The sequence below is a fragment of the Lepidochelys kempii genome, chromosome 25 (assembly GCF_965140285.1).
Source record: "Lepidochelys kempii isolate rLepKem1 chromosome 25, rLepKem1.hap1, whole genome shotgun sequence".
In the NCBI taxonomy this organism is placed as follows: Eukaryota; Metazoa; Chordata; order Testudines; family Cheloniidae; genus Lepidochelys; species Lepidochelys kempii.
Window position 1 is genome coordinate 10,371,565 of NC_136404.1, and position 26,716 is coordinate 10,398,280.

At 44.3% G+C, this 26,716-nt stretch overlaps 1 protein-coding gene across 3 annotated transcripts in view; it reads left to right on the forward strand.

The window, feature by feature from the left end:
- RFX2 (regulatory factor X2) overlaps positions 1–26,716 on the forward strand; it is a 98,835-nt gene that overhangs the window by 67,974 nt on the left and 4,145 nt on the right. For all 3 annotated transcript variants that reach the window (XM_073323868.2, XM_073323870.2, XM_073323867.2), the window contains exons 7-16: positions 2,131–2,312; positions 7,834–7,953; positions 10,441–10,556; positions 12,309–12,427; positions 13,432–13,544; positions 17,667–17,818; positions 20,189–20,286; positions 21,366–21,515; positions 22,747–22,955; positions 23,443–23,596. In XM_073323868.2, coding sequence (XP_073179969.1) covers positions 2,131–2,312; positions 7,834–7,953; positions 10,441–10,556; positions 12,309–12,427; positions 13,432–13,544; positions 17,667–17,818; positions 20,189–20,286; positions 21,366–21,515; positions 22,747–22,955; positions 23,443–23,596 — 1,413 coding nt within the window. The remainder of the gene's footprint in view (positions 1–2,130; positions 2,313–7,833; positions 7,954–10,440; positions 10,557–12,308; positions 12,428–13,431; positions 13,545–17,666; positions 17,819–20,188; positions 20,287–21,365; positions 21,516–22,746; positions 22,956–23,442; positions 23,597–26,716) is intronic.

Sequence of the window (26,716 nt, forward strand, 5' to 3'; positions counted from 1 at the left end):
CCAACGAATCTTCTAAATACATGGGGTGGGCTAAAATGAACATGGATACAGACTCATTGAAAACAGCACTACTTACCTGCATGCTAGGAGCGTTTGGGTTCATCTCATGTTATAGCTGGCTTAATCAGTAACTTAATGGCTACAGCATGGGTCATTGTAAGAATTTAGTGTGCCATTCTCGTTTCAGGGATCCATGGAGATATGACTCCCTCTGCAAATAAGGGTATGAAGTGATGTGGGTCACCATACTCTTAATACCCTTTTAAAACAGAGCTTGAGACTGAAGGTTTAGATTTTGAAAATTCTTTATCTGTGAGATGTGTATAAAAGAGCAGATAAGATGTTAATGGGAATAATGCTCCAAGCAGCTCTCCGAAATACAGGGTTCAGAGCAAATGACCCAAGTAGTCTCTTCTGGCCCTGGTATCTAGTGATCTGATCCAAAGCTCATTGAAATCAATGGAAACAGTTTGATGAATTTCAATGGCATTTCGGTCAGGCCCTAAGGTTTTCTGTTAATATAAAGAAATAAAACCTAAAATGTAGCATTTAAATTTATCTTGTATGCAGTAGCTCATAATAAGCTGAAGTTTCAAATTTTAGGCACTCAACTTGCAACTACAAAACACTTGCATAGATGTAATTAGCTCATTTTGTGCATAAAAGGAGTATGGTGCATACTTCAGTTCTGATTCTACTCTGACAGAAACATATGTTGAAAATACCTCAGTTGAAATAAATGGGCCTGATTCACCACTGCATACTTGAGTTCTGATTTCAGTGGAGTTACTGCTGTAAAACTTGAGTATCGAGTAGTGCATTAGGCTGCTAGAGATTTGCTGCTATAAACCTGCTATCAGGAAGATACAGGCCTTTTTGTGTGTGAGCAGGTGTGTGTTTGCTGAACAGAGACCTGCATGCACAAGTGTACAAAGCACTTGGCATGAGCTTTAATACCATTGACTTCAGGGACAAAGCATCTGCTTAAGGTTAAGCACATACTTGAATGCTTTGTTATACCAGGGTCATATTTTGCAGATATGATTTTGGCACACAACACTTGATTCTGCTCTCCTGTTAGCTTTACATCAGTGTAACTCCATTTGCTTCAATTGAGTTACTCCTGATTTACACCAGTACAAAGGGAGATCAGAATCAGGCCCAGTTTTGAAAACGTTGGCCCAACATATCATCAGGATTCTCCTAATTTTTATTAAAGGAAGTACCTTATCAGTATTTACTCCTGGTTGTACATCTATCTTTTCTTTTGCTTTTTTATTTTATTAGTCAATATTTGCTTTAAAATTGTACTCTTTTTATTTTTCTGAATCTGGCATTTAGCCAGTTAGAGGCTTTACATTCTAATTCATGAACTGCAGTTGTGTGACTGACCTACCCTTTCAAACTGGCTGAACATAAATAATTTATATCTAATTGCAAACTCTGATCAAGATAAATGTCAAGAGAAGTAAAGTTCAGACAATATATTTTGAAAAATAGCTGGTAACTTGTCAGATTTTAAGGTAGGGTTTGGCAGCCATTTAATTTTGTTGTTAAGGGGACAGTTGTAAACATTTTAAGCTTGAAATTAAGACACATTAATTCAAACAAGCTTTGCCTGCTGCACTAGCAGTTGGAAACTGCTAATAGACAGAGAAGCAATGTATTCAGATTCCGCTGAGATCTTTCTTTCCTAGTAAATAGCATCAGGTATCGTAGCCTTTGTTCTCTTTAACAGTGAACTCATGAGACTTTTTTATTTTATTTTATTTTATTTATTGATTGATTGATTGGCTTTACATGAATGCAAGGAGAATACAAATCATGGAATTGAGTAAAGGGAAGACACCAGCATAAGTGGCAATGTATACTTGGGTGCTGTATGTGACACATACATATGTGTCACACTGTTCCTACATCATGGAGGACATAAATATCAGATTGAAACACACAAGAGTTAGCTGCAGTTATGTACTAACTACCAACCACTTAAGTCCTCTTGAACTCTGATCACATCAGGAAGGTTCTCCTCCCTTTTAAATGTTGTCATCTTTTTAAGCAGGCCATTTTAAACGTCTTTAGTCTTTCACGTGTGTGGGCTTTTAAAAAATTACATTTTTGTACATAAAGCTCCAGTGGCTGTTGGACAACTATGAGACTGCTGAAGGTGTGAGTCTTCCTAGGAGCTCGTTGTATAACCATTACTTGCGGCACTGCCAAGAGCACAAACTGGATCCGGTGAATGCTGCTTCCTTTGGAAAACTGATTCGTTCTGTGTTCATGGGGCTGAAAACTCGGCGCTTGGGAACAAGGTTGGTATAAAGGGGTTTGAGATTAGGGCTCAGTGGTAGCAGAAGCACATTCCCACCTTCCTTTGGCCCCTACCAGTTTCACTTTACCACTGTTTCTGTAAGGTCATGGAAAGGCCAATGAGCTCAAATGCCACTTCATTAAATTAAATGCTAAATACCATTGCACCGGACACTCACTGCATTCAATGATGTTGCAATGAGTAATGGATGAACGGGCAACGACTTGCCATCTTTTTTATTGTTATCACCTTTTTAATAATGTGGTGTGGATTACTTGAGCGGCTTTGTTGTGTAGTGATCTTAATATTAGGAGTCATGGATAATTCCCAGCTCTGCCATAGACTTGCTATTGGGGATTTAGGCAAGCTCCTTCACCTGCCTATATATCATTTTATCCATCTGTAAAATTGGTTTAATACTTCCTTCAGAGGAGTGTTTGAGGCTTAACTGAAGTTTGTAAAGCCTCTGAGAGCCTCAGGTTGTAGTAGTAACTGTTTTCAGTGGTTGCAGATTGTCCTTAAGAACAGTGGCTCTTGACTTTACATTTTGCAGGAGGGAGAACTACTGCCCTGTTCTGCCGCAATCTATACCACAAAATGCTCCTCCCCTCCTGTCCCTGGTGCTGCAGACCCACCCAACATTATTCACCTGTAACAGCCGTTTATTCCTAGGTCTATATAGTAACCACCAAACAATATCTCAAATGGAAAATTGCTATACGTAATCTTAACAGGTCATAAGGTAAGAGTCCTCTCTCTGCAGGAATCAGCCGTGTCATGTATTTGAGGATAACGTTTAATTACAGTGGTGTTCCTGAATTGGCTGCAGGGTGGAGAGGCAGCCATTTTGCTGAAGAGATCTCATTTGGGATGTCTGACCATGGTGGGAGGTGAACAGAGCTTGCAAGCCAGTTTCTTAAGCAGTCTTTATTCTGTTTTGAATTTTGGCTTAACAATAATAAACCCCATTGTTTTAAAAGCTAAACAGTCAAGTTCAACTTTGGCATTATGATTCAGTATTACAGCAGATGGGGAAACTGGTTTCCAATCTCACACTCTGTTCCACTCATCCCAATCAGTGTCACAAATGAGGTCCCTTTTCATCAAAATTGCTACCAGGAGCTGGAGACTTAGAGAATCATACTGCAATTAAACAGTTAGATTCTAATCTCACTGAAAGATTACACCAAAAGAATTCTGTTGACTTCAGTAGCGGTTACTCCAGGTTTTTACTCCAGTGTAACTGAGATCAGAATCTGACCCCAACCCTTTAGATACAGACATGCTTTTCAGAGTTTTCTAATGCAGAAGTAGGCTTCTTATCTATAAAACTTCCAGGGTGCTGGGCCGAGTCCCATGTGCAGAGTGTTCTTCTTAAAAAGTGGGAGGACCCTAACTAAAACAGAAAAGGTTAACTTGAATATTTGTGTTTGGAAGATGGTTAAAACCCCAGACATGCTGCTGCACATATATTTTTGAAGGAGTGTATTGCTTTATAAGAGAAAGTAAAATACACTGACATTTTTTGATAAGGTAACAAATGGTCAAAGTGTGTGTTTGTGCACACACATGAGTATAAAGGTATAAATATTGGGGTGACAAATATTTTAATAAAAATTTGACACTCAGTCAAGGTACTGTCAAATTTCTGTGAAACAATGCTTTCCTGCAAAATGTTTCCATTTCGTTGAAACAGCATTTTCTGAGGGAAATATGTTCAGTTGGAAAAACTTCAACCAGCCCTACCTGAAGAGAATTTGTGCTCTTGGGGCTGTGCTTTCTAAAAATGCTCAGCACCCACAATGTGAGCCAGATTTTAAAGAGTTTGGTGCCTAAATGGGAGATGAAAGAAGGAGCCAGATTTTGATAAGAGCTCAGCACATTGGGTGCATGCTAGATGCTGAGTTGTTGTGAAAATCGGGCCCTTCCATAGGTGGCTAAATAAGAGCTGAGCTGTTCTGAAATTTGGCCCTGATTGTGGGTTCTGAGTCCTTGGAAAACTTGGCCCTTAGTAAAAACATTTGAAATGAAAGATGTGTGGATTCTGAAGAGTGCAGCCAAACAAACGCAGAAATACCAAAACTCTTACTAAATAAACATAGTAGTTATTTAACTTCGAGTCACAAGTTTAGGTCCACTGAAATCCCTTTTAAATGGGTTAAGACAATAGCTATGTAAAATATATTACAATAGCTAATCAGATAATACAAAGCTTGCAAAATCCTTCATTACAGCAACAGACAGGGCTAAGCATTCCAAAATCTTCCCTTTATAAACCTGAAGAGACTAATTCCTACCCCAAGAAGGAAAGGGGTTCCATGTAGAAAAACAGTTGTCAGACAGCAGTTCCCTTCTCTAAATTCTCTGTGGTTGAGCTGTGAAAGCATCATTAAATTCAAGGTGTGTTCAGACTCTTCAATACAGTGAAAATCATAACCATTCTAAAGAGCACCAACGCGGGTGTCTCTGAGGCTGTAACGAGTGCTTTCCCAGCCGTTTATCCTGTCCCAGTGAGGACCTGCTTGGCCATCATTCGTTACAAATTAACAACTCTTGCTGCAGTCTGATTGAGCAGAACTACTATCTTCAGACATCCAGGCTGTGTAATTACCATCCTCATTTCTATAGCCAAGCACTGGGTAGATCAAAAAAGAACGCCTAGCTTAGTGGGGATACTTTAATTGAGTCATCCATGTGGAATGCTGACAGCTTAGGAGACCGTACAAAGCTGCGCTGATCAGCCAGAGAAGAACTCCCAGCCATTCCTGCTGTTTCGAAATCTTGTGTAGGCTTAATTCAGCCTTACAAAACTACCATGAAAATGAACTAGGTCAGGTATAAAATTCACCTTCTGCCATGGTGACTGATGATAATTTGGGGGCATGGGGTAAGAGTTGGGGGAACCAGATTTTTCTCACCCCCTGGTGAGGGGTCAATTAGGATGGTTTTATCCAATTTTATGTGCAGAAATCTAACCCCTACAGCAGGGGTCGGCAACCTATCAGAAGTGGTGTGCCAAGTCTTCATTTATTCACTTTAATTTAAGGTTTCACGTGCCACTAGTACATTTTAATGTTTTTTAGAAGGTCTCTCTCTATAAATCTATACATTATATAACTAAACTATTGTCATATGTAAAGTAAACAAGGTTTTCAAAATGTTTAAGAAGCTTCATTTAAAATTAAATTAAAATACTGATCTTTTGCCGCCGGCCTGCTCAGCCCGCTGCCAGTCTGGGGTTCTGTTCACCTAGGCCGGCAGCAGGCTGAGCGGGGCCTGCAGCCGGGACCCTAGCTAGCAAGGGGCCGGCAGCCAGAACCCTAGATTGGCAGGGGGCTGAGTGGGGCCAATGGCCAGGACCCCAGACTGGCAGTGGGCTGAGCAGCTCAGCCTGCTGCCGGTCTGGGATTCCGTCCGCCCGCTGCCGGTCTCGGATCTCAGCCCTGCCCACATAGAGTGGGTACCTACCTTCTCCCTGGTTCTAGCCCATTCTCTTCCTCTCTCTCTGCACTGAGCTGAGGGTGGGAGTGCACAGAGCACAGGGCTGGGGGTGAAGGAGCAGGTTGGGGTGTAGTGTCTGGCCAGGAGCTAGAATGAGGGAGGGGGATCAGGGTTGGGGCAGGAGGTTTGGGTGTGGAGTGCTTACCTGGGCAGCTCCCATTTGGTGCAAGGGGTGCAGGTAGGAATGGGGGGGGGGGTGCAGGAGCTCCCGTTTGGTGCTCACAATGGGGGTGAGAATGTGGGGGGTGCAAGAATCAGGGCATGGGGGGCCAGGTATGTGTGGGGGGTTCTGGAGTCAGGGCTGGGGTCGTGGGGGGATGAGGGGTCAGGGCAGGAGGCTGGGGTGTGTGGGGGGTGCAAAGATCAGGGCAGAGGGCTGGGGTGTGTATGAGGGGGGTGCAGGGGTCAGGGCAGAGGGCTGGGGGTGTGGGCTGGGATCATGGGGGTGCTCCCAGCCCCCTGCCCTGAACGGCTCACGACAGGGGGCTGGAGGGGATATGCCCTGATTCCACCCCCCTTCCCCAAGACCCTGTCCCCATCTCTTCTCCACCTCCTCCCTGGGGCAGCGAGAGTGCTGCGGCTCCACTTCTCCTCCTCCCTAGCAAGGGCCATCAGCTGATCAGCGGCAGGGGAGGAGGGGCAGGACCCCAGCACGCTGGGGGAAGAGGCGGGGGTGGGGGGAGCTTGCCTGCCCTGCAGCAGCAGCCGCGGACCAAGCTTCTTCACTCTACCCCCGTGGGGGGGCAGGGGAGGCGGAGAAGAGCGGGCCAGGGAGGGCAGGATTTTTAATGGCTCACTGCTGCCTGCTGGGGTCCTGGCCTGGGTTCGGCAGCGGGCGCTGAGTGGGGCCGGCGGCTGGGACCCGGCAGGCAGCAGCGTGCCGTAGGTTGCCGAGCCCTGCCCTACAGTGAAGTTCTGTTGCTGTATAAAGCCAATTCAGATTGAAGGGTAGAATGACTCCAAGGTCTCTGTGGCATTCTATATAAATAACAGTTTGCATTCTGACACTTACCTCTTATTCTCCAGTTGCCATTGACCACTTAAAGGACAGGTTGCAATTAAAATGAAAGAGTCTGTGACCTGAAACATCAATTGCAATTTTAAAAAAGTGGTTACATTGATATCAAATGTGACACTTTCAGTTCCGGGTTGAGACAGGAGCTGAGAAGATCAGAACAGCTCCCTTTTGAGTGAAGAGATACATTTCAGCATCTCTGTGGCTCCAGAGTGCAGGCTGAAAGCCATGGAGGACCACCAGCCATTTCTCACTACAGCATTCAACTCCTGGAGTGATATCCTGGCTCCATTGAAGCCAACTGGAGTTTTGCCATTGACTTCAGCGGGGCTGGGATTTCCCTCATTGGTGTTTTAAAGCACAGTATATTTCTGGATACCACAGTGATGAGCCTGTTATAAATTCTTAGACATAAAGAAACCTTCACTCCGTCACAACAAAGGGTCATGTCTGGCTACCGCTGAAGTCAATGGTAATGTTTCCATTAATAAATGTAGATTTGGCTCAAAGTATTTTGACTTGGATAATCCGTTATCTGCCTGTGAAGAAGGTTTTATGAGTAGATTGAAAGTAAGGCTGAAATGGGTCTAGGCTGCAAGATTTTAAATGTAGATGTCACTGAACTGTGTTCTGAGACACATGGTACCATATTTTCCCAGAGATAAGTGCCATGTTCAAACAAATCCTGTAAAAGGAATCCTGGATTCTGATTGCTTTCAAAGTTTGGGGTATAAACCCTCTACTCCAGGATCTTAGTTACAGCAAGATTTGAAAATAACACGTATACTTCTGAATGTGAAATTAGGTTCTTAATATGCTTATTCAGCAAAGTAAATCTATGCTAAATTGGCATCTGGGATTAGACAGAAGTTATATCGCACATTTATGATCCACAAACCATTAGCACTGTCAAATGTTTCACTGAAGCCTAAAAGTAAATTGCAATGCTCGTGTGTCATCTTCATGAAATATCTGACATCTATAGATTTTAATGTTATGCTTGCAGGGGAAACTCCAAGTATCATTATTATGGGATCCGTCTAAAGCCAGAATCTCCACTGAATCACTTACAGGAAGACACACAGTATATGGCGATGAGGCAACAGCCCATACACCAGAAACAAAGGTATGTGGCCCCTGCTTCTCAGACCTGCTAGTTGTGGCAATGGAAGCTGCGAGGAGTGGTTTCCCCAAAAGAGCAAAACACTGGGTCCCACCTCAAACAGCAGCAGCAGGAGCTTGAGACGTTTAGCGTTGGTTATTTGCAAAGGGACTGTACGCTGCAGGGTAGTGCATGGCATACATTAAAAACCTTGTGTAACTTAGTGATAAGGTAAAGTACATGCTATAGGACAAAGGAAGGCACTGCACTTAACAGAGCTTGAAGTTACTGATACTGAACAAGGATAAAGAAGGATTGAGGAAAAATTTTGATTCCACAAACTATTCCTCTTTGCCTTTTTTGTGCAGCAAAGGCTTGGACTTGGGCTGCCTGTTGCTATGGTGAACACTACAGAATATCCTTTTCACTGCATCCCAGTGACGCAACTTTTTTCTGACCTCTGCTGTACAGTTATTTGTGTTTAACCAGTGGAAGGGGTCTTATTTTCCTTTCATAGACCAGCTAGTGGAAGAGCTTCAGATGGGGCCCAATCAGACTCTCATCTGGTAATTTTGGGTAAAATTAAATGAAGGTTATGATGCAAAGCAACTCTTGAGTTGCCTCTTGGGAGCTTCAGCACTCTTGCTTCTGGTTGGAGTGGAGGCATGGAAAAATCTCAACTTTTTTTAGTTCCCAAACAGCAAAAAAAAAAAAAAATAGCTTATTCGCTGTCTGACCTTGAGCAAATCATGTAACCTTTCTCTCAGCCCCAGTTTCCCTGTCTATAAAATGGGGAGGATAATACTTATCTCACATGGATGATGTGAGGTTTCATAAATATATGTATATAAAGCATTTGGAGAAGGTGGTACAGAGACATGAAATATTTATTGTTGTTTCCATCCTATTTTTGCCTGAAGCTTCCATAGTATTTTTGAGATTGTTCTCTAATAGCAACAAGATTTCACTGAAGATGAGGCCTGATACCAAGCAATGTTTTTACTTGGTTTAAAAAAACCTGTGTGTAAAACAGTATTATTTATCTAGAACACTTTTTTAATCTACCAGTGTTTAGCTCTCTGTTAGAAACAGGCTTGTGAAACCATGCTTAAACACTGTTTAAAACACAATTATAAATAAGTGGTAAAGCTCTAATGCAGGCAGACATTAGACTTTTACTGGTACTGCCTCACTTTAATGGATCGTCCTAACATTTATTGCATGTCTGATATGTTAGGAGCAGCGGGGGGAGGGCCAGCTATCGGTTTACACAGCCCATTTGTAATATGAAGGAGAAGTTAATGTGCTTCATATTCTGTCTTGTAAATGGCATCCCAGGCACTTAAGACACATTCCTGATTGTTTACCCTGAGGGGCACAGTAAAAGCAACTAGTGCAATTAACAATATACATATCAGAGCCTCAGTCCCTTCACTGGAGCCAAATGGTTTTATTCATTTTAGCATTTCCCTCCCCCATTAAATGTAGGCAAACCATGAATGCACATGACGCAAACTGGGACATCCAAACCAGGTTGGCTTCCCCACCCCAATGTGAAATTGATTGGTCTTAGGCCATTCCCAGTGGGCGCTGTCATCATCACAAAACCCCCAACCACAACTTGCTTTGATTGCCCCGCTCCCTCCTAGCAGCATCGGCAGACAAGCCAAGAACCAAATAGAGCATAGGAACTGAATTACCCAGAGTCCTAGTGGCTGTTTCTCTGGGTCAAGGCTGAGGGGGGAGCATCTACTCTTCTGCTTGTATTCCATGGATAAGAAGACTTCAGGCCCCAGGGAGTCAAACTGGAGCCATCCACCTGCTCTAAATTGTCTTCAACATCTAGCAATTAAAAAAAGCAGATACAATGCTTCTCTGAGGTTAGTCAGGAAATGTCCACTACTATTAGTTATTATTTGTGTTGGGGTAGCACCTAGGCGCCCCAGTTGTGGGCCAGGAACCCACTGTGCTTGGTGCCATTCAAGTGTGTGTCATTTTATTTTAAATGCAGAGCAATATAAATGACACTGCTGCCTTCCTGTTATTAACTCTGTGTAGAAACAAGCTGCATTTGATGCTACTTACACAATATATTTACCTCTCTGGGATTGTTTGAGATGGATAATTTGGCCACATTTTATATTAAGAATACGGTTATAAAGGCTTAATAAATGATGAATCCATGTTATAAGCATATCACAGATATGAATAATATGAGTTATAGTTACAAGCACATCAGCAGGTTTGCAAACCCCATGGTTATAAACCATCTGTTGATCTAACAATCGATTAACCATTTATTAAAACAATTATTTATAATTTATTAACCCTTTATAAACTATTTATAAATGTACGCTGACCTATTAAGCAACTTGTTTGTTTGTTTGTTTAATGCAGAAGTGTTATACTGGTATAGGACTTTGCCAGAGACCTCTTTCACTCTGTGTGTGTTTGCACATTTTAAATGTGCATACTACCAAGCTGTACTTTGAGGGTTTTTTATATCCCTAGGTATAGACCTGCACAGAAAATGGAAGGCATAAGGGAGAGTGGATCCAGCAGTAGCCTGCACACTACTCCAGAACAGTCTGTTGCAGCTCAAAGTCAACACCATCAGCAGTTTATAGGTGAGGAAATTCAACTCAAATTCCACACTTCCTTTCAGTTTTCTCATTTCTAGGAAATGCTGCTGATTTCTAACTTGAAAAGGCTTTGCAACCTTGCTTAGCAGACCCAATCTATTGCCATTCTAGGTGTGTGTTTATTTTTGACATTTGCCAAAGATATCCTAATAAGTGCTTTTATTTCATATCTTTTATTTTTACATTTGCAACTTCCCTCACTCACCCTATTATACCCACAATCCGCACAGCTTTCCTCAGTCACGCTGCAAAGATGTCATGTGTCACATGCTTCGGTTCTTAAAAATAGCATTTCATTATATATATTACTTAGAAATAGCCATCTTTTCTTTAAAATTCTCCCTGCAATCTTAAGATTCTACCTCTGCTGACTTCTGTGGGGCTTCTCAAGGTGGGACACACTACAACCAGAAGAATGGAGCCCTTAACTAGTCATTTTTTAAATTATATTTGCTTTCATCTAGGTTTCCCATTCATTGAACTTCGCTGAGCCTCAAAAAGGCTTCAGTTTAAGCTGAGTTGGGGGTAAAGGTTAAGATAAACTTCCAATAAAATGAAAATTATTCTCCTGTCCTTATGTTGATGTTATGGCATTCTAATCAATAAGGCCCACGTTCTCTTTTGGATCTGCTTCCATTCCTCTTGATAATGGAAAAACTAGCAGCCCTGCAGAACAAGGGTAACAAAAGTCTTAATCCTAGCTCTTTCTGTGGGGATGACTCAAATGAGAGAGCCTCCAAGATGGTAGATTTGTTGTGATTGCAATGCATACACACATGATAGAAGCATGCACCTTGCACTGTCCCTTCCAAGGTTTGCATTCAAGTCTTGGGGAAGCTAATCTTTCCTACGACAAAGACATACCATTCAAGTCCAACTACTCTGGGTGAGGTTCATGTCCAGCAGTGCATTCATCTATTACATTGAAATCTTAAGTAAGCATTCAAGAGATCAACAAATACTTACTGCTTAATGCGGGTGGCCTTCTAATAATGAATCCGAACTATATTCTATATACTTTGGGCAATCTTTTAAGAGGGGAGATTGCCTAATAAGGCTGGCCTCCTATATAGATTTCCACATGTGTGGGAGGAGAACTGGATGCAACATACACTGCCTAATAGTTGCCACAGTTGCCCGCATTTTTTCTATTTAAGGAAGACTGTGTTAAAAACTTGCTGGATACCAGCTCCTCCTTCAAAGGAACCTAAGAGGAATGAAAGCGGGTACTAAAAAGTGAGACCAACAGTTTACCCAATTACTTCCCAGTCCAAACTGCAGGTGTGGGTGTTGAGGTTTTTTCCCCGTATTTCTGAGTAATGACACACAAGAACACGGCCATCTCTGAGCAGTCTCTAAAATGCAGTTGTACCTGTTATGTCTGCCATCCAATTAAATTTTCCATTGTACTCTCAAAATACCGAAAGGATATAATTCAGACTTCAGAGAAAATCTAATGGGAACACACATTATAGTGGTACAAAGCATTCATGTTTCTTTCCTCCTCGTTGCAATAAAAACATTTTCTTTTCTGCAATGAATAATTGGACAGTGGTGTTCTTTTTTGGAAGTGACCTGTTGAAGTATTGGACAATCAGTCTCAATTCACTAATTTCATTTAGTTATCTGAAATATAAAATGTAGCAACCGGCTGCTGCAAAATTACATCCTAATTCCTAGTCTTATAAAACTATGAATGCCTGTTAAAGTTTGCCATTTTCCCAACTTTTCTCCTAGATGTAACCCATGTCTTTCCTGATTTCCCGGCACCTGATCTAGGAAATGTCCTCTTACAAGAGGGGATCACCATGAATGATGTCAAGACTCTACAGCTTCTTTACAGACGACACTGTGAGGTAACTATATAGGCCAGAGGTGGGCAAACTACAGCCCGTGGGCTACATCCGGCCCGTGGGACCCTCCTGCCTGGCCCCTGAGCTCCTGTCCGGGGAGGCTAGCTCCCGGCCTCTCCACTCCTGTCCCCTCTCCCCTGCAGCCTCAGCTCGCCACGCTACCAGCGCTCTGGGCAGCGGGGCTGCGAGCTCCTTCTGGGCAGCGGGGCGGCGTGGGTGGCTCCCGCTGGACTCTGAGCAGCATGGTAAGGGAGTGGGGAGCAGGGGAGTTGGATAAGGGACAGAGGATCCCAGGGGGCAGTCAGGGGACAGGGAGCAGGGGGGGCTGGATGGGGGATGGGGTCCCACTGGGGGCAGTTAGATAGGCGTGGGAGTCCTTGGGGGCGGGGGGGGTCTGTCAGGGGGTGGGGTGTGGATAGGGATCAGGGCAGTCAGGGACAGAGAGCAGGGGGGATTGGGTGGGGGGGATCTTGGGGAGGGGGGGTGGTTAGGGCCGGGGGTTCCCAGGAGGGGATGGTCAGGGGACAAGGAGCAGGGCGGGTTGGATGGGTTGGGAATTCTGAGGGGGGCAGTCAGGGGGTGGGAAGTGGGAGGGGGTAGATAGGGGGCGGGGGCCAGGCTGTTTGGGGAGGCATAGCTTTCCCTACCCGGCCCTCCATACAGTTTGGAAACCCAATGTGGCCCTCAGGCCAAAAAGTTTGCCCACCCCTGATATAGGCTCTGTTTGCTTGATCTAGGATCTGATTCCATAGTGTGCTCCCTCCACTCCAGTCCTGCTCTCTTGAGGAGTGGGTTCTGAACAGGAATGTTTCTGATTGGCTTGATAGCATAGTTCAAGTTATTTCCTCCCTGTGTGATCTGCTTATATTCTCTGTGTTAAAACAACACATTGCAGATTGTTCTACTTTGTATCTAATCTAATCCATATGGCAGGGTATTCCACTTACGAAGAAACTGTGACTGAATGTTATCAGAGCATCTTATGAGCCGTCGTCTTTTATTCTTAGGCCACTTTGGATGTTGTAATGAACCTTCAGTTTCATTACATTGAGAAGCTATGGCAGTCCTTCTGGAGTTCTAAAACACCATCCAGTGATGGCTCCACCACCATGCCTTCCAGGTAAATGGTTACACACTTACCCTTGCTAAACTTTGGATGACCTAAGTTTTACTAGTGTTTTACCTTAGAGATCACGAGTGGTACAGTTTTCAGCTTCATGATTGTATTGATCTCTAAGAGTTAAGGATGTTAACTACCTACCAGGAGAGGACACTATTTTAGGAATAGAGTTAGAAGTATGCTATTGTAATTATATACCAGATGCAGAGGATTTTACTATCTGTTTATTTGATGTGCTGTTACCTTTGATTACAGACACTAATCTAAAACATGTGTTATTTTGACTAACAGGAATGGGTCACTGCTTTTGTAGAAGCCCCGTTTAAGCAGACATTTAGAACTGCATGCCATTGAATGTTGTTACAGAATGACATCAGAGGAAGCCAATAAGAACGTAATGACATTTGGATAAACTGGGACTCGTTCTTAATCAGGTTGCCGTGAAAATTAAAAAAAAAAAAAAAAAGCCTTGTGTTCTGGGGCAGATAATGACAAAATGTGCTGCTTTGATCTGTTAATTGCATTCTTGCCTGGTTCTCTGTCATTCCCTATTCTTCCCTGTTTATGTGTTAGAAACCTGCCATCAAGGGACAGGGAAACGGACAGTGAGTGAAAATAGAGGAAATTGAAATAGTTTGAATGGTAATGAAAGTCTAAATAGTATCCACTTCCCCTGACTATATATAAGGATTTCAGGTCCTAATGTTTTATACTCCGAGCAAGGACTGTAAACATTTGGGAAATGGAGAGAAAGTCCCCTCATTCTCCTAATAATCTTAAAATTCTAACCTGATTATCCTCCTCAGATAGTGCTCAATGCGTGGATCGCTGCCAAGAAACACTGTAACTGCAGGTTTCTTTTCAGATGTTTAGTTTAGAGAGTCACAGATAGGAAACAAAAATAGGAGTGCATAGTAATTGGGATCCAGTCATGGAACACTGAGGTGTTGTTAAAAATCTTACAACACTGAGAAAATTATTACAGGCAGGCTGCACAATCAGGGAAGACACAAACATCAGTTTCATGCATTGCGGCTGCAGTCTCGCAAGATTTTACTCCTCAGGAAATTCTGTGCCAAAAAATTAAAAATTCTGCACACGATATTTTAAAATTCTGCATATTTTATTTGCAAATAAATAAATGTGGAGGCTCCAGCATGGCAGTGGGGAGCATCTGTAAATCATCCTGCATCCCCCCACCCGGGACACGGACTTAGCGGTGAGGCTGTATCTGACCCTAACACAGTGCAGGGGCCGAGCCTGTCCCAGAAACCCCCTGGGGTCCTGCCCCTCCACACCAGGCATACCAAGAACATAGAATCATAAAAGATTAGGGTTGGAAGAGATCTCAGGAGGTCATCTAATCCAACCCCCTGCTCAAAGCAGGACCAATCCCCAACTAAATCATCCCAGCCAGGGCTTTGTCAAGCCGGGCCCTAAAAATCTCTTAAGGATGGAGATTCCACCACCTCCCTAGGGAACCCATTCCAGTGCTTCACCACCCTCCTAGAGAAATATTTTTTCCTCCTATTGAATCTAGACCTCCACCACTGCAACTTGAGATTATTGTCCCTTTTTCTGTGGTTCGCAACCACTGAAAACAGCCTAGCGCAGGGGTGGGCAAAGTTTTTGGCCCGAGGGCCACATCTGGATGGGGAAATTGCATACAGGGCCATGAATGTAGGCTGGGACAGGGTTGGGGTGCGGGAGGGGGTGCGATGTGCAGGAAGGGGCTCAGGGCGAGGGGTTGGGGCAGAGGAGGAGTGCGGAGAGTACAAGTGGGCTCAGGGAAGGGGGTTGGGGTGCAGGAGGGGGTACACAGTGTGGAAGAGGGCTCAGGGCAGTGGTGCAGGGAGGGGTGTGGAGTGCGGGAGGGGGCTCAGGGCAGGGGGTTGGGATGCAGGAGGGGTGCGAGGTGCAGCAGGGGGTTGGGGTGCAGGCAGGGGGCTCAGGGCATGGAGTTGAGGTGTGGGGTGCTGGAGGAGTTCGGGGTGTGGGCTCTGGCCTGGCGCAGCTTACCTGGAGCAGCTCCAGGGTGGCAGTGGTGCGCTCTGGGGCCAGGGCAGGCTCCCTCAGCCTCTCCTCATAGGTCATGTGCTGCAGCCTCCTAATCATTTTCGTTTTCCTCCGCTGGACTCTCTCCAATTTGTCCACATCCCTTCTGTAGTGGGGGGCCGAAAACTGGGCGCAATACTCCAGATGTGGCCTCACCAGTGCCGAATAGAGGGGAATAATCACTTCTCTCGATCTGCTGGCAATGCTCCTATTAATGCAGCCCAATATGCCGTTAGCCGTCTTGGCAACAAGGGCACACTGCTGACTCATATCCAGCTTCTCGTCCACTGTAATCCCCAGGTCCTTTTCTGCAGAACTGCTGCTTAGCCAGTCGGTCCCCAGCCTGTAGCAGTGCGTGGGATTCTTCTATCCTAAGTGCAGGACTCTGCACTTGTCCTTGTTGAACCTCATCAGATTTCTTTTGGCCCAATCCTCCAATTTGTCTAGGTCACTCTGGACCCCATCTCTACCCTCCAGCGTATCTACCTCTCCCCCCAGCTTAGTGTCATCCGCTTAATAAATAATGCAACACTCACTGTAGCTCCTCTCCCACTGGCAAGCGAGTGGGACAGAGTCTTGAATGCATGCTCAACCCTGGCCCCCGATCCAGGTGTGGGACAGGCAGGCTCAGCCTGGCAGGATCCAAGTATGGAGGGCTTAGTGTGGGGGGATCCAGGTTTGGAGTGAGAGGGTTCTGTGTGGGGCAATCTGAGTGTGGACAGTTTGGGGGGGGATCTGGATGCACAGGGGCTCATTGGGGGGTTCTGGGTGCAGGGGAAATGGGACTCTATGGGGGGGTCCAGGTGAAGGTGGTTGGGGCTCAGCAGGAGGGGTCTCAGTGTGGGAGGATGGGGCTCGGCGGGGGGGTCTCCATGTGGGTGACTCTTGCAGGGGGGTCTGGGTGCTCGGGAAGTGGGGTTTAGTGGGGTGAGGGTTGGGTTTGGGGGGCTCGGCAGGGTAGTCCAGATGCAGGAGGGTGGGGCTCGCAGGGGAAGAGGAAGTCCTGTCCTCCCAAGCTGGGGCTAGCAGCTAAGCCCAGCGCAGGGTAGGGGCCACCGGCCAGGGCATCCTCAGCTCCCCCTCCCCACCCGCGCAGTGATTTCCTCTCTGCCTGCTGCTCCAGGTGCCTGAAATGATGTGCCCGCACTACGGGGAAGGGGCATGTGACCACTCTTGCAGCTTCCCTTTGCTTCCCCATCAGAAAGTCATTTTTCTAACTCTATTCCTAAGGTAGAGTTTTGTAATTATGAACAAGATAATGTACGGTTTCCAGGTGCCATCTCAGGAGAAAAAAAGTTACTTAAAAATACTAAAAAGAAGAGTAAAGATCCTTTTGTCCATGTATAAAGGGATATTGAGGCAAGTTAAATTGACCTCATTCACTTGAAGACAATGCTGTGTCCTTGTCGCAGCATGGGACTGGCTTTTCCTCCATGAAAATGTTTTCAGTATTTGTTTTCCGGGCAAATTTGGCACTGGTCGTATACAATACCTGGCAATACAACTTAATTTGACTGCTCAGTGGCAGTCAGTCTGCTCAGCAGCAATGTGATAGTCAAAAGGAGTTGGTTGGACAGCAGAAAAGAGAGGTGTGGATGTCTGGGAATGGCAAGCCGTACTGTGAGGAACCAGATGAGCCCTTGCTTGTTGAAAGGAGTGGAAAAAAAATTTGGGTTATGAGCTGCATTTGTTTTAGAAAGATGGGAATGGGGAATCACTGAGCCAGAAGGAGGCAGGGAACTGTTGTGGGTGGTTGGATTGGTGGCAATGAATGACCAACCTTTAAGAGAGGATTGGAGGAATGAGGGGAGCTCCAGATGAGCCAAATGGGGTGTGTGGATTGGAGGTGAGATCCTGGCCAGAACTGGCAGAGACATGACAGAGAGCAGAGCTCCCAGAGGTGGTTACATTCCTACAAATGATCAAGCACCACTTCCTCAGAGAGATTCCAGAGGTTGTCCTTCACTAAAAACCCAAGCTGTGTTTATTCTAATGAGAACTAGGGAACAACTGTCCATGCATAAAGTGAAACATGCCGTTAACACTACATTACTCCTTGCCATGCAGTGAAGAAGAACATGAAGGGGTCATCCCAAAGGACAAGCTCATCAGCCTGTGTAAATACGATCCTATCCTGAAATGGATGAGAAGCTGTGATCACATCCTGTATCAGGCCCTGGTGGAGATCCTCATCCCTGACGTGCTAAGGCCGGTGCCTGGTAAATATGTTGTGAAGTGATCAGAATGGCCTGGGGAGCCCGGACTCTTGCCCAACTTTCCCAACTTTTTTTTACTGTTTCACTCCATATTGTGCGATAGAAATAGATGGGTCACTGCGGTTGGCTACCACTTGCCATAAAGGCTGGTGCAGAAGGGTTTTGTTTTGTATTAGAGCTTGTATGTTATGGCAACAGCCGTCTCCTCTATATGGAATGATTCCCATCCGTATCATGGCTCCTGGATGCTTTGATGTATTTTTTCCATCTTTTAAAAATTCAGTTAATCACATTATCACAGCCTCAGGCTTTGGCCAGGAACCAAACTGGAAAATGTAGGCTTAATACGCATAGAATGTATTTAAGCATAATTAATCCATGTTGAATACTTCCTTAGAGATGTGTGTCTTTCTGTTATGTCACATCATTCTGGCCCAGACTGCACATTATGGATTTTTCTCTCTCTCTGTATATATTGATACTGGTTTGGGAGATTAGCATGGGATGCAGAGGCTTTTACCCCCAAGCCCCTGATTCAGCAATCACTGAAGTCTCACTGCAAGCAATGAGAGTGAAGCACATGTTATGTACTTTACTGGATCAGTCCCTCATTCACTAGCTCAGACTCTGTCCATGTCAATAGTGACCAAAAGGTACTGCCAGCTGATGTCTCTTTGGTGAGCTAATGGCATCAGTGCAGTCACTAGTGGCAGAAAACCACCACTGTGTGCCCTTCTGTTGGCAGGAGAGGAAGGATGGTCTGGAGGTTTGTGTACTAAGCTGGGACTCTGGAAACATGAGTTCAGCTCCTAGCTTTGCCACAGACTTCTTGTGTGACCTTGGGAGAGTCACTTGAGGCCATCTTTTTAAAGGTACTGTATTTAGGTAACTAACTCCCATTGAAATCAGTGTGAGTTAAATACCTTTAAAAAGCTGGGTCTTTTGTCTCTCTTTGCCTCAGTCCCCCTTCTGTAAAATGGGGATGATAGCACTTCCCTACCTCTGGGGGCAGTGAGGATAAATACACAAATCATTGTGAGATGCTCAAATACAACCGTAATGCGGGCCAGGTAAGTACTTTAAGTGTTCAGTTTTAATGGAAGAGGCAAGGACCAAGTGGGCTATAAATGGCCCCGGTATAGGTGGGGTTGTATATGTCAGGATGGAAGCAGGATTGTTAGCTAGGCGGCGTGGAGAAAACTCTTGGTGTCGCTGCCTGGCTTTGTCCGGGAATAAACAAGGTTTGCTTCTTTAGAACTGCCAGGCCCGCCCCTTTCACAACATCACAGTTACTGAAAGTGAAAACTTATTTTTTAAATGCCTCTTTTCTGTCCGCGATTTTTGTTGTTCACCACAAACCCAGCAAAAATATATTAAAAAACATGTTTATTTGCTATTGTGACCTAGTAAATAAAAAGGAACACGTTAAATTGGTTTTGATGCAAAAACAACCAAAAAGGCACTTTAACAATATAGCTTTACAATGGACACAAGGCAAAACATTTGCAAACCTGGGTACACAGAGTTGGGCTCTGAACTCCATATTTAGGCAACTAAATAAGTGACCTAGTTTTCAGAGATGCCAAGAATCTGCAGCTTCCATTCACTTCACATCTCTGAACACTAGGCTACTTTTGTTTAGTTGCTCAAATATGGATTTAACAGCCTGCCTTCAGGCACCCAGCTTTGAAAATGTTAGCCAAGGTCCTCAGTAAAAGCCTGTCTCCATAAGTACCTTTTGCACAGAAGCTTAATTGTCATTATTGGTCCATACTGGTCAGAGAATGGACTCTGATGTTGGGCCTTATTGCTAATTGCATATCAAACAAAAGAGATTCACAGATTCCAAGGCCAGAAGGGACCATTGTGATCATCTAATCTGACCTCCTGTAGAACACAGGCCACAGAACTCACCCAAAATAATTCCTGTTTGAACTATAGCATAGCTTTGAAAAAAATGATCCCATCTTGTTTTTAAAAGGCAATTGATAGCTTCAGTGCTGTGAACTTCTAGTCATCTGTAATTTTCATACTCTGGCCCACCCATGCACTTGAACATTATTGTTGTTATTATAGATGCCAGTAGTCTTAGAAAAGTGTTCACATGTGCCTCAGATAATAAGAGAGAGCTATTTAATTTGTTGGATAAAAATCACAGCCTGATTAATATATTTCAGTGTCCGTTACTTTGCAAGACCCCAATGGACTGCATTCATTGGATTAATCTGTAACGGCACTAGACTCCCATGGTACAATTTCTGATCCAATAGCTATTATCTCGATTTAATATCTCCCAGGGTGGTTCGAGGCTGACAGGTCTCATTAAAGCAATTTGGAAAAGCCGCTTTAACTATCCTGACTTCTCTCTTGCAGGCACCTTGACGCAAGCCATCCGCAATTTTGCGAAGAGTTTGGAAGGATGGCTGATGAATGCAATGAGCGATTTCCCCCCACAGATAGTCCAGACAAAGGTAAACAGCGGGAGTTTGTTACAAACAGGGGGAAGTGTTTTGTAACAGTTTTGTGCAGTGGTTCCAAGCCACTGGTATTTCAGGCTTTGGTGACTGGCACTCCTGGCTCACCTTAATGACATGCCTCTGCTGGGCCTTGTTACACCATCACTGCTCACTTGGCCAGTTGGGCATAATCCGTGCTCAACTAAGCGTAATAAACAGGCAATGTTGAGCCAGAATAGCAAGATGTGGAGAGAGGTCCATGATAACCTGACATGGACATCTGGATGTGGTGATATCTCCTCATGGGATATATGGTCATAGCCGCTTCATCTCATGAAGTATGTATGCTGGAGCCTGGATTTGCTATTTCTAACTCCAGGCTTCAAATGTAGTACTCAACAGCGAAGATTAATGGTTCAGACACAGTGTTCATCAAGCACTTACCACACCCTGTAGTTGCAGATAAAACAGTGTGCAATAAGGCATCTGCAATGGAATGATGCTTTCCTGGAGAGAGAGCTGGAATGCAGGCAGTGACTGAGGAGCATTGGCAGGTCTTGTTTAACTGCACTGCCTCCTCTACTTGTCACTTCTGCCAGCCTTTGATTTACATAAGCACTAAATTGTCCAAGCTGATAACCGTGATCAAAGCTGCTCACTTTCCGCTCCAGTCATACGTTTCTGTAACAGTCACCCCTGCTGCTGACATGGAGTCAAGGGTTCCACTCTGAGAACTTATTTAGACAAATGAAGTGACGGGATTGCCTTGGGAGGATCACAGAAATGTAGGGATGGAAGGGACCATGAGAGGTCATAAAGTCCAGCTTCTGCATTGACACAGCATCGACGATATCTTCTCTGTCTACTACTTCTCTATCCATGAGGCCAGTACCCTTTCAAAGAAGAAAATTAGGTTGATATGAAGTAGCAATGAGCTATTTCAGTGAAGAGTGCTAGCAAAGATTTTTAAGTAGCAGCATCAATAGAAGAGTGTTGTGCCTTTATGCAGTAGCCAAGAGTGGCTTAGTGCTTGTGTCCAAAGTGTTTTGGAAGGTATGTGTGTAACGGCCCTGTGGTCTTTGTACCTTTTACAGGTTGGAGTAGTGAGTGCCTTTGCACAGACATTACGGAGATACACTTCCCTGAACCATCTGGCTCAGGCAGCTCGCGCTGTGCTCCAAAACACCTCCCAGATAAACCAGATGCTCAGCGACCTCAATCGAGTGGACTTCGCCAACGTGCAGGTGACTTTTTGATGTTTCAGTTGAGGCCGCGAGATGTGGTGCAGGGATTCTTAAACTACAGTGGCCTGCAGAAACCTGACTGGTCACATAATGCTAGCTCCTCCTTATTTCCAACTACCAGATTGCACTACAAGACAATGAAGCATACATTAAATGCTTTCCCAGTATTGCTTTTCTAGGAAAACAGTTGCTATAGGTGCCAAAGGGATGTCATACAGTTGTGAGTAGGAAAGGAGGTGTCCACAAGACAATCACTTTATAAAATGGGGCTCATGCTATGGACAAGTTTGAGAAGCCCTGATTTTAGTGCTTTGGGCAGGGGACTGGGAGTCTCCTGAGTCTTAATCCTGATTTTTAGCAGGTCACAACCTCTCTGTGCTTCAGGTTCCCACCCAATGAAACAGGAACGCTAGTACTGACCTACACCATGTGGTGGGTTGAGAGGCTTATTAATGTTTAAAAACCACTTTGATATCGGTTGGTGAAAGGGTTAATGTTTGGGATTTTCAGAAGTGCGTGTGTGATTTAGAAGTATAGGTCCCTTTTAAAACCTACAGGACTTGTGCGCCTAAATCTCATAAATGCTTTTGAAAATTTCACCCAGAACTAAAGAGTTAGGTGCCCAAATCCCATTTAACTCAGTGGCAGTTTAGAACATAAGAACAGCCATACTGGGTCAGACCAAAGGTCCATCTAGCTCAATATCCTGTCTTCCAACAGTGGCCAATGCCAGTTGCTTTAAAGGGAATGAACGGAACAGGTAATCATCAGGTGATCCATCCTCTGTCATCCACTCCCACCTTCTGGCAAACAGAGGCTAGAGACACCATCCCTGTCCATCCTGGCTAATAGCCATAGATGGATCTATCCTCCGTGAATTTATCTAGTTCTTTTTTTAATCCTGTTATAGTTTTGGCCTTCACAACATCTTCTGGCAAAGAGTTCCACAGGCTGCCTGTGCATTGTGTGAAGAAATACTTTCTTTTGTTTGTTTTAAACCTACTGCCTATTAGCACCTAATGAGACATCTTTTGAAAATCCCAGATGTTGCTGCTACATACAGAAGTTCTAGTCATGGAGTACTGTGCCAGAATGTTATTCTGCTGACTTGACGTCTTTTCCTTTGCCAGATATGAGTCAGGATGCACCAAAAGCCATGGGATGGAATGAACAGCAGTTTTGCTCAGGCATGTAAATATTGATTTCTAATTTCCTCTTGTGCCCTTGGCAGGAGCAAGCCTCATGGGTGTGCCAGTGTGAAGAAGGCATGGTGCAGAAGCTGGAGCAGGATTTCAAACTCACACTACAGCAGCAGAGCTCCCTTGATCAGTGGGCCAGTTGGCTGGATAACGTTGTCACCCAAGTTCTAAAGCACCACGAGGACAGCCCCAGCTTCCCCAAGGCAGCTAGGCAGTTCCTGCTGAAGTGGTCCTTCTATAGGTACAGGTCTTTTTTTATCCTGGAAATGTATATGTACCTGCTGGGAACTTCTAAATACCTTGCTGCTAAATTGTATTTTGTCCATCCGCAGGCCAGACTTCAAAAAGAAAAGCCATCCAAGGTCAATATCCTAAAACCTGGGTCCCTAAAGTTAGGTTCCTAAATCACTCTACCCTGGCGTGAATGACTACACGAGTGTTTAGGGCAATGGAAAATCAGGCCCTGATTCTCTGTCTTAGTTCCCCATCTGTGAATTGGGGATAATAATCCGAATCTCCTTTGCTAGGGGGTTTGTGAGGCTAAATTAACTAATGTTCTTAAAGTGCTTTGAGATTTTGGGTGAAAGGAAGAATTTAACGATTGCGTGTTAGGTACTGCACAGTATGACTCAGCATTTCCCATGATTCTCCCCACTCTAGAATTCACACCAGCCAATCTGTGGTTCTAAAATGTGTCCAAAATGTTTTGTTTCCCAACCATTCTCTAGCTCTATGGTGATCCGTGACCTCACCTTGCGCAGTGCTGCCAGCTTTGGTTCCTTCCACCTGATTCGCCTGCTCTATGATGAATACATGTTTTATCTGGTAGAGCATCGTGTTGCCCAGGCAACAGGGGAGACACCAATTGCTGTAATGGGAGAGGTGAGCACTATTTATGCCCCAGTAACAGAACCCAAACTGAACAGTGGTTAAAGGGACACCACCAGCTACCCTGTGCTCTGAACATGTTGTACCAGCCATTTTTTCTGAAGGATTCACTAATTTTTGGTGCCTCTGTTTTTGGCACCTAACTTGAGATGCCCTGGGCCTGACCTTTCAGTTTCTTCCTATTGAATGACCAGGAGTTGAGTGCTCAGCACCTCTGAAAATCACACACAAATTGGCTCAAGTTGGGTACCAGAATATGGAAGCACGCAGTTGATGGCACTTTGGGGGAGTGTGTCTAAGACATCCCTGCAAGTTACATACCCAAATCCTATTGACTTTTAATGGGATGGAGCACCTAGCTCCTCTAGCCCCTCAAAAACCTCAACCTATGTCCACAGTCAACCACTTCCCCTCTTTGGGTTTTTGAGGGAAAAGTATTTTTACAAATCACAACACTTTGCCAAATCTTTGGGGTTTTATGACTGTGGGCCTCGGACACAGGTGCTACACTTAAAGCCACTGCCAAATCACTTTTTAAACCGACTGGATCTCAAGTTTATAGTGTCCCCTTAAAGCTTGCTGTCCACATAGAAAATATTTAGTAAGAAAGTTTCCTTGTTAGTATTAACATGCTAGATTAAAACAAATAAATTTAAAAATCTAATTTGCAATGTGGAGTTTATACTGTTGTTGGTTTTTTTCCCTGCAACTGACACAGTGAACCTAGACAAGTCAAGTTTCACCATCTGTTTAGTTAGTTTCACTTTCTGATTCTGATCCATTAGCCCAGGACTTAATTTTCTTAGGACCTCAACACTGCAGTGGATTGTTTAAATACACAAAAACTTGTTTTAATTAGAAAAGAATTTTAAAATGCTATGGAATTATTTCTGTTTATAGTTCTAACAAGCCCTGATTGTGGGCTTTAACTGTTTGACAGTTGGATTTTCCTTCGTTAGACTCTTGTAAATATTTGTATGCGCCATAAACTTCAGAAGGAGAAGGATTCTTCAGAGCATAAGAGAACTAATCCCATCTTTTCACGTACATCTCCTCAGTATTTTATTGCTCTTACTAACTTATGTTCTTACTACAGCTTTGTTTTTCATGGTCTTACCCAGCAGTTCAGCTGGTGCCTCAATTATTATAAAGTAATAAGGCACTGCAAGAAGTCAGAGAAGTATTTATCATTCCAGGTGACTTACTAAAATAACAGAGGCAAGCAAAATAACTAATGCAGCTGATTTAAAGTTGCTCTTTAAAGGCTGTCTGAGTGGCCATGGTAAGGTGAAAGGCCTCACGGTAGCTCTGCTTCCTCTTTCAGTTGCTGGATACACACACGCAACGTGAATGCTATTTATTGCAATCCAATGACTGCTGTTAAGAGCAGAGCAGACAGGCAGCAGAGAGGGAAGGTGCCATGTGCGTATGGTCGTGTGTGTGCCTGTGAGCCCAGAGAAACCCAGCATCCTGCCATTTGATGCTGACAGGTTGCTCAGCACAAGTTTGCGCTTGTTTAGTGCTTCAAGCCTAATTCCACAAGGAGCTCACAGATTTGCAGACTGAGTTTAGGGTCCTGTAAGGTAGAAGTTTGGGCCTCACAGCTAGATACATTCTTTAAAAAGGGATGCTGTCTTTGACAAGGGCCAAGTGGTTATCCAATTCAGGATACTCTATCCTGTAGGAGAAAATTAACTGGGGATAAAAACTAGTAGTGTCTGGTGTCTCAATGGCCTAGAGGAGTGGCAATAGGAGATGGAGCCTTTCACCTCTGAAGCCACTGCTTTGAGTCTAGCCTAGGTATGTTAGTCCCTGCCATCTCCCAGCTGTGCAGTGTTGACAGTGTTCCCAGTAGATCGCGAGCACCTCAACTGGCACTAATCTGCCCCCTTAATAGATACATCCAAAGAAAGGCCAAGCATTGAACGGGCCATGGAGACTGAATCCTCCTTTCTGTCTAGCTCAGCAGTGAGGCACTCTGGGGACAGCACACAAGGAGTTTTAGAGCCCTCAGCGTGGTGCCTTTGACCAACACTGACTCTCAGCAGCTCTCTTTGTCCAGGAGGTGGAACTGTGGCCATACAAGCAGAAGATCGTATTTTAAATGAAAGAAATTGCCTTGCACAGAGCTGTCTGATCTACAGATGTCAAGTAACAATAAAAACTCGAAAGAGGCAAATATGTTTTGCTTGTTTGTGATTAGAGCAGTTTACTGACCGAGATCTACAGATGAAGAGCGCCGTAAGAGTGCTACCTATTATTAGCTATTACTGGAGCTCGTGGGAACTACAGTAATACAAATAATAATATAAATGCTCTGGGTATTACATTTTTTTAAAAACAAAATTTAGGTCCAAGTCTCTAATAGTGATGGTCTGCTCGCGATTTCAGAAATGGATAAGCAAGTTTCTCCTCTTACATTACGAGAGTCAATTTCTGTCTCTTGAGCTGTGTATGGGCTTTGTGCATGTTAGATACAAATTTGCTCACTGACTTAAATGGGAGCTGTGATGGGTTCCTCCCGGGGTTCCACCTAGAGTGGGGTACCACGGAGCCCCCTGACCCTCCAGCCTGGGCTCCCACTCATCCTGTGAGGCTGTGACAAGCTGCACACCCACTCCCAGTCTCACATTCTCACCAGCACACAGGTAGAGACACACACACATAATAATGCCTGCATCTGTAATTTTCACTCCATGCAGCTGAAGAAGTGGGTTTTTTACCCATGAAAGCTTATGCCCAAATAAATTTGTTAGTCTTTAAGGTGCCACCGGACTCCTCATTCCTTTTTGTAAGAAAAAGGTAACAGCTAGAAGTGACACAGATCTTTAGATGGTTGCCCAGCCCAGTCGTGATATTTAGCACTTCTGTACCATGTTAGTTCTTCAACATCACTGTACAAACATTAAACAAACTTAATCTAAAGCCTTTCAGCTTTTGAATCACTAGGAGTTGACAAAACAGAGCTATTCCCTGAACAAAAAGACTTCACTGAAAATCAGCATCTTAAAAGAACCATTAAGGATCTTTCAAAAGAACAGTCCAACCAAGGCTGCTGTAGTGATACTCTTGTTACATTAAAAAGAACAGGAGGACTTGTGGCACCTTAGAGAC